This window comes from Notothenia rossii, assembly GCF_949606895.1.
Source record: "Notothenia rossii genome assembly, chromosome: 6".
NCBI lineage: Eukaryota > Metazoa > Chordata > Actinopteri > Perciformes > Nototheniidae > Notothenia > Notothenia rossii.
In genome coordinates this window covers 281,534-295,229 of record NC_136909.1, presented here as the reverse complement: position 1 = coordinate 295,229, position 13,696 = coordinate 281,534, and the positions used below count along the sequence as shown (strand labels likewise).

At 45.3% G+C, this 13,696-nt stretch overlaps 1 protein-coding gene across 3 annotated transcripts in view; it reads right to left on the bottom strand.

The window, feature by feature from the left end:
- LOC307043309 (bromodomain-containing protein 3-like) overlaps positions 1–10,647 on the bottom strand; it is an 80,640-nt gene extending 69,993 nt beyond the window's left edge. For all 3 annotated transcript variants that reach the window (XM_079687679.1, XM_079687680.1, XM_079687681.1), the window contains exons 1-2: positions 10,491–10,647; positions 1,303–1,623 (exon numbers count right to left, since the gene is read on the bottom strand). In XM_079687679.1, the coding sequence (XP_079543805.1) occupies positions 1,303–1,394 (92 nt within the window). In that variant the 5' untranslated portion in view covers positions 1,395–1,623; positions 10,491–10,647. The remainder of the gene's footprint in view (positions 1–1,302; positions 1,624–10,490) is intronic.
- Between the last annotated feature and the right edge of the window lie 3,049 nt (positions 10,648–13,696).

Below are 13,696 nucleotides of genomic sequence, written 5' to 3'. Positions count from 1 at the left end.
TATCAAATGTAAGACTTTTTAAGACCCCGCGGGAACCCTGTATCAGTAGTTTATTCCACTACTTATTTTTCTGACCACTTTCTACTTCTTACATGTTGAACACAAATACCTGTACTTTCTACTCAGGGTTTCCCACACATAGACTATACTTGGGCGGGCCGCCCAGGTATAGTAACGGCCGCCCAAGTATATTTTTAGCGACCTGTTTAGTTTTTTTTTTTTGTCCGTGACCACGACGCCATCTGCGATCGATTAACTTGTGGACAATGATCTCTCACTCTACGCCTCCTGTACCCAGTCCCGGACTGGCCATCGGGAGGATCGGGGGGTTTCCCGATGGCCTGGCCTGTTAAGTGGCCTGCCTCACAGAGGGGGACTGGCTATCTACATGATGTGGTCTGCCTCACAGAGGGGGACTGGCTGTCTACATGATGTGGTCTGCCTCTCACAGGGGGACTGGCTGTCTACATGATGTGGCCTGCCGACATGGCCACTGTCATACAGATCATAAATCAAAGCCGGGGGGACAGGAGGAAGAGGGGGGAGAGGAGGAAGAGGGGGGAGAGGAGGGAGAGGGGGGAGAGGGGGGAGAGGAGAGGAGAGGAGGGAGAGGGGGGAGAGGAGGGAGACAGGAGAGGCTGGTTCAGGAGCACAGACACACTCACAACTATAAATCAACCAAAAATAAATAAATAAACAAGTTTCAGTTTTTTGTTCATATTGGAAATGGGATGTTATTGGTTATGGCCATGATTTTATGATTATTGAAATGTATACAGTTCCGTTTCATATAGGTGTTCCCATAGATCTCGTCTCTTTATTTCCCACTCAAAGTGCACCAGATTGATGCATTTAACTCATAAAAACAAAATCTTACCGCCGGACCCCCCTAGAGGATTTTGAGGTCCACCCCCACTTAAAATCACATTGATAGGTTCCTAAATACATTTACAATTGTTTTAAATAGTAACCCATGTCCATATGTTTATTTGTGGGTGGTAGATTTAAAGTATAGGGCTCTCACTAAGGGCCCTGCCTGTACCTGTTCGCTCTGCCATCGCGTGAAGGGGCTGCTAACAAGCGACCAACAGAAAGGTTCAAGTATATTTCAGATCCGTGGGAAACACTGTGAGGGATACTGAGTAAAGGTGTGTGTGTGTGTGTGTGTGTGTTCCTACCTGTCTGGGGGACTGAGGGGTACTGAGTAAAGAGGTGTGTGTGTGTGTGTGTGTGTGTGTGTGTGTGTGTGTGTGTGTGTGTGTGTGTGTGTGTGTGTGTGTGTGTGTGTGTGTGTGTCCCTACCTGCCAGGCTTGGTGGCGTTGGTGACCTCGGGGGGCTGAGGGTTGGTGACAGTGGGGGGGCTGGGGGGCGCAGCCTCAGGGGCGTCCGACATGGTGGACGGCGGTGACGCTGCAATGCACTGTGGGACGGCAGTGTCTGACCTGAAGGGGAAAACAACTCCCTCTGCGGCCTGAGGGGGGGGGGGGGTGTGTGTGTGTGTGTGTGTGTGTGTGTGTGAGGGCACACAGGTACGTTAGTGTGCGTTCAGTCCAGGTCTCGTTGGTGGCGTTGATTCTTCTGCTCGATGTTTCTTCCGAGGAGACAAACTCCCATCGCACAACCTGAGACACACACACACACACACTCATTAACAGCTGAAACACAGGAGCCTCAGACATTGAAATACTTCACATTAGGCTTGGGCGGTATGACGGTATTACGGTATACCAGAGTATTTTGAAATACCGTCGGTATGATTTTCAATACCGTGACGTCACAGACTGTGCGCCAAATCACAGATGCGTTTCATTCTATTACACTGACACGGAGTTTTGACAGGGACGACATTGGTTGTAATGCACAGCACGCGCCAGCAGAGGGCAGGGGAGGGCAGTCCGTCTTTCCCGCTCTCAGAGCTCAGCACAGAGCTGAGCTGAGCTGAGCAAGATGGCGGCAGCATTTGCCGGCCCCGAACTCGGACAACTAGTAAAAAAGAAAAATGCATCTGCGCCTGTTTGGGACTATTTTGGGTTTACTCGTCGCCAGTGACTTCATCCAGCACAACGAGAGACAGAGGCACTTCTTTGGGAATGTTTAAGACGGGGTGAGTGAGTGTTGACATTTTTTAATCCTATGCAACTGGTTGATGGTTTTGTAGTCGAGGTCGGACGGTTTTAAAAACGAAAGCATTTACGTGCTAAACATTCACGCGAGTAATCCAATGAATCAAATGGAAATAAGGTTTTTAACACGTGCACGGAATAATATTGCCAAACTAGTTAGTGAATATAGCAAACTTTATTCAATAAGTCAAGTATTTACTCCCGGAAAATGTTTATGTATGATGATATATTGTTAACTTAGCTCACTATGGAAACAACGTTGGACATCTACAAACGCGTCCTGTATCCGATCTCAAAATGTGCCATTTGCACAATGTGTCATGTATGCAGCCCTTGTTTTGCACTTGCGCGCACGTCGCGGCACTTTGCGAGCGTCTACCGGCTCGGGCTGCATTTTACACCGAACATATAATATACCGTTCGAAACATCTATTTGCCGCCGAACGCCACCTCGCTCAAGTCGACCCAAGTCATACCGTCATATACCGTATCCCACGGTATGATGTCAGCAAGGTATGAAAAAAATGATACCGCCCAAGCCTACTTCACATTAAGATATTAATTCATCACTAAAGTCCTGTTTCTGCAGGAATATCATTTTCTCTGGGTTTCATCTTAAAGGGAATTCATTGATGTTATTCTGTAAATGGAAGTTTCTCCCCAGAACTATTGACCCATTTTTGTGAGATGTTTGACAGACTCTTGATATAGAAGCTTCTTCAGAGCGGAGACGTCTCTAAACCGTTCCTCTGTAATCTGCCATGTTTATATTAAAGTGAATATCTCCATCTTGGACTCTGAGACGTAACGTAGAAGGTCTGCAGATTAATCCACAATAACAGAGCAATACAGTTCTGATTCAATAAACAGACGATTCCTACAAAACCACACATTTCCTAAATGTTAAATCCCAGCAGCAGAAGCGCCTGATGATCAGTTTCAATGTTTATCATTGAAACTGATGGAAGGAGCAGAGAAGTGTTCAGATTCATACAGTTTTCATGTCTTACAGTACGTCCACACAGCAGCTTTGAAAAAATCTTAAAAATCTTGGAGGTGGGCGTGTCTGAAAGCTTGGGGATTTTTTGCGAGCAACGCGACCAACAACCAATCACATGAATCTCCCGCCCCCGACATACAAAGCAAAAAACTCCAGGGATTTTATGCGAGCAATATATAACCCTAACCGGTAGGTTTTTGCCTGTTTGGGGAGTTTATTTATATATATATATATATATATATATATATATATATATATATATATATATATATATATATATATATATATATATATATATATAGTTTCACCCTCTGTCTCTGCCACCTCCCTCCATGCCTGGTTCCTCCAGTTTGTATCCCGGTAAATAGTTCTGGTCGTAAAGAACCGGGTGATTTGCTACCGTAATTTCTCGTTTGGAATATGAGGAAATGAACCGCGGTCTGGCTCTCCCAGCTTGCACGCGGTTTGATTGGCTAGCGCTTGTACGGTCAGATTTGCATAAACAGGATTTGATTGGCTGACGCTTCCAGCTCAGCTTCAAAAGTTGAACATTGCTCAACTTTTGAATCCTGAAAATCCTGGAAATCTTCGCTTTGCTTCCCCACAATGCAGTTAAGCGAAAAGCGAGGAAAAGTGTCGTCACCCCCCATTTAAAGTCAATGGGCAGAGAAGCGTTGGAAGATTTTTTTTAAACTGCTGGTGGACGTACCGTTAAGGAGCCCGTTAGTGGTTGGTAGGAGCAGAGAAGTGTTCAGGTGCATACTGTGTTCATGTCTTAAGGAGCCCGTTAGTGGTTGGTAGGAGCAGAGAAGTGTTCAGGTGCATACTGTGTTCATGTCTTAAGGAGCCCGTTAGTGGTTGGTAGGAGCAGAGAAGTGTTCAGGTGCATACTGTGTTCATGTCTTCAGGAGCCCGTTAGTGGTTGGTAGGAGCAGAGAAGTGTTCAGGTGCATACTGTGTTCATGTCTTCAGGAGCCCGTTAGTGGTTGGTAGGAGCAGAGAAGAGTTCAGGTGCATACTGTGTTCATGTCTTAAGGAGCCCGTTAGTGGTTGGTAGGAGCAGAGAAGTGTTCAGGTGCATACTGTGTTCATGTCTTAAGGAGCCCGTTAGTGGTTGGTAGGAGCAGAGAAGTGTTCAGGTGCATACTGTGTTCATGTCTTCAGCTGCCCGTTAGTGGTTGGTAGGAGCAGAGAAGTGTTCAGGTGCATACTGTGTTCATGTCTTAAGGAGCCCGTTAGTGGTTGGTAGGAGCAGAGAAGTGTTCAGGTGCATACTGTGTTCATGTCTTCAGGAGCCCGTTAGTGGTTGGTAGGAGCAGAGAAGTGTTCAGGTGCATACTGTGTTCATGTCTTCAGGAGCCCGTTAGTGGTTGGTAGGAGCAGAGAAGTGTTCAGGTGCATACTGTGTTCATGTCTTAAGGAGCCCATTAGTGGTTGGTAGGAGCAGAGAAGTGTTCAGGTGCATACTGTGTTCATGTCTTCAGGAGCCCGTTAGTGGTTGGTAGGAGCAGAGAAGTGTTCAGGTTCATACTGTGTTCATGTCTTCAGGAGCCCGTTAGTGGTTGGTAGGAGCAGAGAAGTGTTCAGGTGCATACTGTGTTCATGTCTTAAGGAGCCCGTTAGTGGTTGGTAGGAGCAGAGAAGTGTTCAGGTGCATACTGTGTTCATGTCTTAAGGAGCCCGTTAGTGGTTGGTAGGAGCAGAGAAGTGTTCAGGTGCATACTGTGTTCATGTCTTAAGGAGCCCGTTAGTGGTTGGTAGGAGCAGAGAAGTGTTCAGGTGCATACTGTGTTCATGTCTTCAGGAGCCCGTTAGTGGTTGGTAGGAGCAGAGAAGTGTTCAGGTGCATACTGTGTTCATGTCTGAAGGAGCCTGTTAGTGGTTGGTAGGAGCAGAGAAGTGTTCAGGTGCATACTGTGTTCATGTCTTCAGGAGCCCGTTAGTGGTTGGTAGGAGCAGAGAAGTGTTCAGGTGCATACTGTGTTCATGTCTTCAGGAGCCCGTTAGTGGTTAGTAGGAGCAGAGAAGTGTTCAGGTGCATACTGTGTTCATGTCTTAAGGAGCCCGTTAGTGGTTGGTAGGAGCAGAGAAGTGTTCAGGTGCATACTGTGTTCATGTCTTCAGGAGCCCGTTAGTGGTTGGTAGGAGCAGAGAAATGTTCAGGTGCATACTGTGTTCATGTCTTAAGGAGCCCGTTAGTGGTTGGTAGGAGCAGAGAAGTGTTCAGGTGCATACTGTGTTCATGTCTTAAGGAGCCCGTTAGTGGTTGGTAGGAGCAGAGAAGTGTTCAGGTGCATACTGTGTTCATGTCTGAAGGAGCCTGTTAGTGGTTGGTAGGAGCAGAGAAGTGTTCAGGTGCATACTGTGTTCATGTCTTCAGGAGCCCGTTAGTGGTTGGTAGGAGCAGAGAAGTGTTCAGGTGCATACTGTGTTCATGTCTGAAGGAGCCTGTTAGTGGTTGGTAGGAGCAGAGAAGTGTTCAGGTGCATACTGTGTTCATGTCTTCAGGAGCCCGTTAGTGGTTGGTAGGAGCAGAGAAGTGTTCAGGTGCATACTGTGTTCATGTCTTAAGGAGCCCGTTAGTGGTTGGTAGGAGCAGAGAAGTGTTCAGGTGCATACTGTGTTCATGTCTTAAGGAGCCCGTTAGTGGTTGGTAGGAGCAGAGAAGTGTTCAGGTGCATACTGTGTTCATGTCTTAAGGAGCCCGTTAGTGGTTGGTAGGAGCAGAGAAGTGTTCAGGTGCATACTGTGTTCATGTCTTAAGGAGCCCGTTAGTGGTTGGTAGGAGCAGAGAAGTGTTCAGATTAGGGCTGAACGATATACCGTGTCATAGCGATAACCGCGATATGCGCATGCGCGATATTCACACCGCAGGGACGTGCGGTTTTATTCTTTTTTTTTTTTTAAATGCTAACGTACTTTAGCAGAGAATTCAAAATAAAGATACCCTTATTACTTATCAAAACTGCACATACAATATATCCGATTAAAGCTGAGACTCAACAGATTATTTAAGTATAGTATCTAAACAATCCGATCTCGCGACAGGGGAAGCAAACACAGACGGCATTCAAACGAGAAAAAACGCGGCAACCGATTCAGCCGCGTTTTTTCTATTTTTAATGCCATTGAACACGTCTTTTGATCAGATTGACAGCTACGGTGAGACGATCTCCCGTAAAAGCTCCGTAAAGGTACGTGTTGTGATGTCTGTGTTTGCTTCTCCTGTCGCGAGATCTGATCGCTTAGATACTATACTTAAATAATCTGTAGAGACAATACCTTCATCCGGTTAAATATAGTTAAAAAAAACGCAATATATACCGCAGGGGGGGGGGGGGAAATCGCGATGTCAGTTTTTTTCAATATCGTGCAGCCCTAGTTCAGATGCAGTTTGATGGAGAGTCACTCAGTAACAAACCCTAACCCTCTCATCAGGAGGTCTTTTTGGATCCTCTTTGAGACACAGAAACTATTCATTAAAGGTAGTCACTTGTTTTAGAGTAAAGTACTTTACCTGAGTGTTTCATGCTACTTTATGCTTTGACTTCATTCATGCATTATTTTTTAGGCTTTATAAAAACAACCATGTGATAAACATTTAACTGAAGGTGGGGTAGGTAAGTTTGAGAAACCGGCTCGAGATACCCTTGTTGTTATATTCCATGGAATGCTCTTAGCATCCCGATAGCAATGAATATCTGAAGAGCTTTGACAAAAAATCCATAAAGAAAACTCCTCTGTGGAAGCCGTGGTTCTGTAAAAAGCACGACCAATCATCTGAGCCGGCTAAAGTAACTGGATGGCCTACCTGCCTGTCAGCCTTCCATCTGTACACAAACTGATCTCGTGCCCTCATCGGTCATGTGCGCGTTCGTGTGTGTTGGAGGAGGGGCTCTGTGAGGAAGTGGCAGATTTGTTCCGGCTGTGTATTTTCAAATTCTCGCGCACTCGAGCTGGTTTCTCCAAAATGACATACCCCACCTTTAAATGGTTAGAAACAACACAGTACAAGTAGGGCTGGGCGATATATCGAGTTTACACGATACATCGTGGATTGCACTCCATGCGATGTTGTAAATGACCACATCGTGAACATCAAGTATTATGTTGTCAAATCAATTTCCCGCCGCGGCCAAAATGAGCTTTCCTTTCTCCCTCATAGACACAGTCACACACGCAGGCACACACGCAGGCCCCGTCTAACTTGCACACAAACATTACACACATGCACAGTGACAGAGAGCAGGGCTCGACATTATAAATGGCCCGCTGGCTCGGAAGCACTATTTAGACACCCCGGGCCGGCATAACGTACTTTCCACTTGCCCGCTCGGGCCACTAAAAATATTGCTTAAAAAAAATAAAATTGTCCAGTGGTATAGGTACTTTGACAAGCAATTTTGTTAAATTGTTTCGTTTATTAACGCTACAACATAGCGTTTCGTGAGGCGGTTGTCGTTGTTGGGTGAAAGGCAAACGGGAGCCTGCTCGCGCTGGCTCCGCCGTGACACAGCTGCGGAGCCAGCGCGAGCAGGCTCCCGTTTGCCCGTGAGCGCCGGGCAAAAAACTATCTTCAAATAAAAGAAAGTCACCGGAGGAGTTAAAGGAGAGTGACATGGAGCATGAGAAGAAGAGGGAGAGAAAGTTTCAGCTTGATCGATGGAGTTGTTTTCTAGTGGTGCAGTGACGCGTCCTAAAACCCTTTTATAATCTATCGATTAGATTTATGATTCTAACATTATAAAAGTAGGGTAGACATGTGGATATTATCTGGCTGAACAAAACGTGCATTTATCAAACAGGTTTGTTTTCCACAGACCTTATTTCCAGCTATTTTCCAAAACCCTGTGGAGAAATCCCATTGCTTTTTTGTCGAGGAAACCAGCAGCTTACTTCCTGGTTTTAGGAGGCGTCACTGCACCTCTCAATATGATGCCAACATAAACAAGTTCTTCTTTCGGCTCTGTACATCAATGCCGATCTATGCTGACAAGTAAGTGAAGAGTAAAAAATATAAAAGGTATTGGCTATAGGGAAATGTCCCAGCAGGAGAATGAAGGTTCTAATCTAATCTAATACATAGCCATTACATGTCTAACTCCTGATAATGACAGGAAGGCAGAAAGTGCATTATACAAATAATAATAATACTACTCATAATAATAGCAGACATTTTTTAACAATGACCACAATATCATTATTTTAATAAACCAAATATGAACAATTGAGGAAAAGGAGGAAGAACTGATGATTCAAATGTTGTAGTACAAGTAGTAATGTAGTTAGTGCATAAATTACTATGGCAACAAATGTGTTAATTTTCTTCATTATTAGTCGATTTTTGTAATGCAGACATATGTTGCAGGGACTACTAGAATCATCATACTGGCGTGACTGTAAACATCAAGGGGTTAAATAAAAACTTCTTTTTTTTTTTTAGAGGACATTTCAGAATATCACGATATATATCGTATATCGTGATATAGTCAGTAAATATCGCGATATCATTTAGAGACCATATCGCCCAGCCCTAAGTACAAGTATACAATACTTTTACTGAAGTAACATTTTGAAGGTAGGGCTGCTACCTGAGTACTTTTGACTGTTGGTACTTTGACTTAAATCAGAAGTCAAAGTACTTCTCCTTGTAAACACAGCATCCCACAATGCATCAGTCCCTCACTACATCACAACAGTTCTTTCTAAAAGTTATTCTGTCAGTTTATAAAACGCTGTGTCATGTTGTATCAAATACATGTGAGCACATCCCTGAAGGAGGGGCTGTTTGCATCTGATGACCCCCCCTTCAAAACCCATCTAACAGCAAAACACACCAATACACTACACTCTGAGAACCCGTCTCACTCCTGCTACCTGTGGACAGGTAAACTCTGAGGTGACACCAGTCTCACTCCTCCTACCTGTGGACAGGTACACTCTGAGGAGACACCAGTCTCGCTCCTGCTACCTGTGGACAGGTACACTCTGAGGAGACACCAGTCTCACTCCAGCTACCTGTGGACAGGTACACTCTGAGAACCCGTCTCACTGCTGCTACCTGTGGACAGGTACACTCTGAGGAGACACCTGTCTCACTCCTGCTACCTGTGGACAGGTACACCGAGGAGACACCAGTCTCACTCCTGCTACCTGTGGACAGGTACACTCTGAGGAGACACCTTTCTCACTCCTGCTACCTGCGGACAGGTACACCGAGGAGACACCTGTCTCACTCCTGCTACCTGTGGACAGGTACACCGAGGAGACACCTGTCTCACTCCTGCTACCTGTGGTGGGAAGTACATTCACTCATGTACTTCACTTGAGTATTTCCATGCACTACTATCATACTCCCTAGTGTTTTGTGACACTTTTACTAACTTCTGTTTACATACAAGACACATCTTTATGATATAATGCAGTACGATACTTCAAATATTGTACATGTACTTCTGAACAGTTAAAAGAAGGCTTCATTTTGTATTCTATAATAAAGTACTTCCTGAACAGCCACACTGCATAATGGGTACTTTAGAAACTGGAAGTACATTTAGCTGAAAATACTTCTATACTCAAGTAATATTTGGAATCCAGGTCTTTTACCTGAAGTATTTTCAGACCAAAGTACTTGAGTACTTCTAGTTTTACTCAAGTACAAGATCTCAGTATTTCTACTTTTACTCAAATACCAGATCTGAGTAATTGTACTTAAATACAATATCTGTATACTTGTAGTCTAGTACAATGTGTGAGTACCCGCCCCCCCCCCCCTCTCTCCCGGCTGCTGCGGGTTAGCGGCTAACAGCTAGCAGCTAACAGCTAGCAGCTAACAGACACGGCTGATCCATAAACTGCACAAACCCCCTCCAGAGAGCCCATCCACCCCCCCACACACCTGGCAGGCTATTATCAATTGGATCTCAGGTGAACCCGTGCGCTAACTGCCCCCCGCGAGCACTAACTGAGCGTGTTGTTCAGCCTCGCGCAGAAGCCCGTTTATCGTTAGAAAGATGGCGGGCAGAACATAAGCTAGGTGGCTAAGCTAGCCGAGCTACTCACCGATCACTAGCCCGCGTTAATATAATAGATATCGGCCGTGGCGGAGTGTGATCCCCGGGGGACCGGGGGTCGGGGGGACCGGGGGTCGGTGAGCAGGCGACGCCTGTACCGCCTGTACCGACAGCCGTGAGCGGGCCGTCGGAAGGACCGGTTATGTGGGTGTTTGTGTAGCTAAAGAGCCGTTAGCCTGTTAGCTGAGCTTTGTCTGGAGGCGCGGAGGATCCTCTCTCACACACTAACACACACAACACACACTCACACACACTCTCGCACACACACACCCCTCCCCGGTACTGTCACTCACGTCGGGTCTCGGTCCTCCGGTCCTCCAGCGAAGCTCCGGTCAGTTTTTCTGGAAGCTTTTTTTAATTATTTAGCGAAGTAGCATAATGGATGAGTTATCAGCTGTCTACCGTGTGCGCAGGCGCGGTGGAGAGCAGCATCATGGATGTTGTTGTGATCGGGTTGGCTGCTCGGAGAGTATGAGGCTCTGTGATTGGCTGCGCGGTGTTTGCGGGGCTATGATTAGTTGTTGGGGGATGTTAAGCGCTGTGATTGGTCAGTGAGTTAGTTTAAGTGCAGTGACTGGCTGCAGCGACGACTAAGCTGCTGTGATTGGTCGCGGAGGCTTACCTGGTTTAGAATGGCGCCGCCATTGGAACTACGTTTCCCAGCATGCAGCGCGGCTAAACGGACGCCCGCTCTGCATCGGTTATAACTGATCGTGTGCATCGATTACCTGACTCATTAAACTAATTAACATACATTTTTATCAATTTACCAACTAAACTACCTAACTGATCTTTATATTGATTAACTGATTCAACTCAATAACTGCTACTATGGTTGACTGTTGAATAAAACAACTGGTAGCATCGAACCAGCATAGCAGCGCATGATGCTAGTGTATATAAGTATGGCCGATACTGAAGTCTTGACACCATGAACTACAAGCGTGCACATTACAATGTAGAAGCATTTATTATGGATCAGGGGAAACACAGACTTCCCATGTTTGACCTTTAACTGATTGAATCTAAAGGGGCTCATTAACACATGCATGCTGGGTCATATGTGTGAACATGAATACATATATACAATCATACATCAATGCTTTAATACATATGGAAATGTGTAAAGACGAGACTCTCTCTTTCCACAGAGGGGACACGTGTCTCTTCTCATCAACAGGTGTCCCCTCTGTGTAAAGAGACTCTCTCTTCACTCAGAGGGGACACATGTTTCTTCTCTTATTAGAGGAGATATGGTCAAATCATTTGTTGAAACTCATCACAGGAAGTGACAGAACAATTGTTTGCATCTGTTCAGAAAACACAAGGCTTCCAGGGCGTCTGGAGTCAGGTCTCTTTAATATGTCCTTTAGAAACAATGGAATTAAGCCTCAGTACCTTTCTAACTTTACCAAACTTCAGGTTTCCAGGCTATGACTTCATCCTTTCCTGAGAGGAAGCTGTTGTCTTTGAGTCAGAAGGTTGTGGGTTCAATCCCAGCAGTTATAATGTTGATTTATTCTGAAGGTGATAGTAGCGGAGCTCGCTTTAAGCGTGCCGAGCTGTGCGGGGCCCGTTTTTGGTTGCGTTTCCACTTGGCGTAGTACCGGCTAGCACAGGCATGGGCAAACTAAGGCCCGCGGGTCATATACAGCCCGTTGGGCTTTTTAATCCGGCCCGCCGAATATTGGTACAAAATTGTTCAAATTATCGTAAAGACCGCATTCATTTAGCCTTTTTCCTGCAATACCCGGCATTTCAGTTGATCCCACTAGATGGCGCACTCTAGACACAAATTACCCTTGCTGGAGTCGGCAACCCACCAAATACGTCACGCTTACATTGGAGGGGGCGAGATTAACCTGAGTAATAATAGTTCATGGTTAGTGGTACAGCGAATACAAATTGTAACAAGCAGTAGCGCTGAGAAAAGGGACTAGAACGCGACCACACACTTATAAAAAACACTTATATAAAGTCAAGCTAACACTAACCAGCTTAGTGTGATTCTGTTTATTTTGTGTAGAAAACGGCTTATGCCACAATATGATAGCAACAAGTAGTCGAGATAGTCTGATTAGCTTCGGTTGCTATGCTAACATCACCTGTAGAATACCAGAGAAACTTTCATAACAGCGTTGTGATGCCAAACAGCGTCAATTCAAACTGAAACACATTCCATTATTGGGAAGGGGGATATTTATCAGCTGCTTGTGTGTGACAGTCAGACAGTGAATACTTTCCAGCGGCCGCTGCCTTGAGTTAACGGGAGAATAAACTCCGGTGCACGAGCAGCACTGCAGCGGGCAGTAATGCAGCTGAACCACATTCATAAACAATGCACCACGGCACTCTGGAGAAAGGTATAAGGTATAAGTAGTTCTTCAATTTAATCTGGCTTCGTATGATTAAAAACTACCCGACGCAGTCCTCTATTGATGTTGTTGTGTGCGGTGTTGCGGAGAAAATCAGCGACGTAAAACTCTGCGTGGGTAATAAGAAGGCACGTAAAAGATTACGTCATGACACAAACGATGACGCAATGACCCAATAACTCACCTTTGAACATAATTCACCTTTGAACCTGCATCTGTAACAATGAGTGGACCAAAGAAAAGAAAAGTCGACAAAGAGTGCCGAGTGTTTGATGAGAAGTGGACAGCTAAATATGTTTTCACCGATCTGCTACTGGCCCGGCCCGGCTGTTAAATTAAAGAAATCATAGTGGCCCCCGAGCCAAAAAGTTCGCCCACCCCGGGCTAGCAGGTAATATTTCCAGATTTTCTGTCCCCATAAAATCAACGTTCTTTCCGGGCCAACAACCAGGCTGAGTCGGGCTGAGTATGCTAAACTAGAGAGAGAATCGCTGACAAGGGGGCTACAACTACAACAAGATGAACCTATTTGACCGTGATTTAATTGTAATACACGTTTCAAAATGATGCCGAAGTAACAACATACTGATACCGGTTAGTAAAAACCATGAATTAATGCTTTGACAAGTCTGCAGACAATTTTGAAATGCATGTTTTCTGAATGGAGATCGGCTAAGCTAACGCAGTATATGCTCCGACCGTCCACACTCACAACAACGGCCTACAGACATAAACAAAGCAGAGACTGTATTCTCCATGACACAGACAGTCTGTGGTTTGTACTTGTTTCACTTTTGTATAGTTTCTGAACAGATATGAGGAGCTGTGAGCTCTGAGGGCTAACAGCTAACGGCTGATGTTGTTTTTCTGGGGTTCTCATTGAAGATGATGTCACAGCTCTGCCTACACTGCGTTACTATAGATACTACCCCAGTTCCTAAACTGTAATGGAAATGCGCTATAAAGTGAGCCAGACCTAACAAGGCCTAACAAGGCCTAACTATACAGAGTGAGGCCGAGCAAGGCCGTGTAGTGGAAATGCGCCATTAGAGGTGTAGTTTCCGATAGAAACAGTGTTTCTTGTCCTTTAAGAAAGGGAAGGATTCAATTAAAGTTCCTACTGA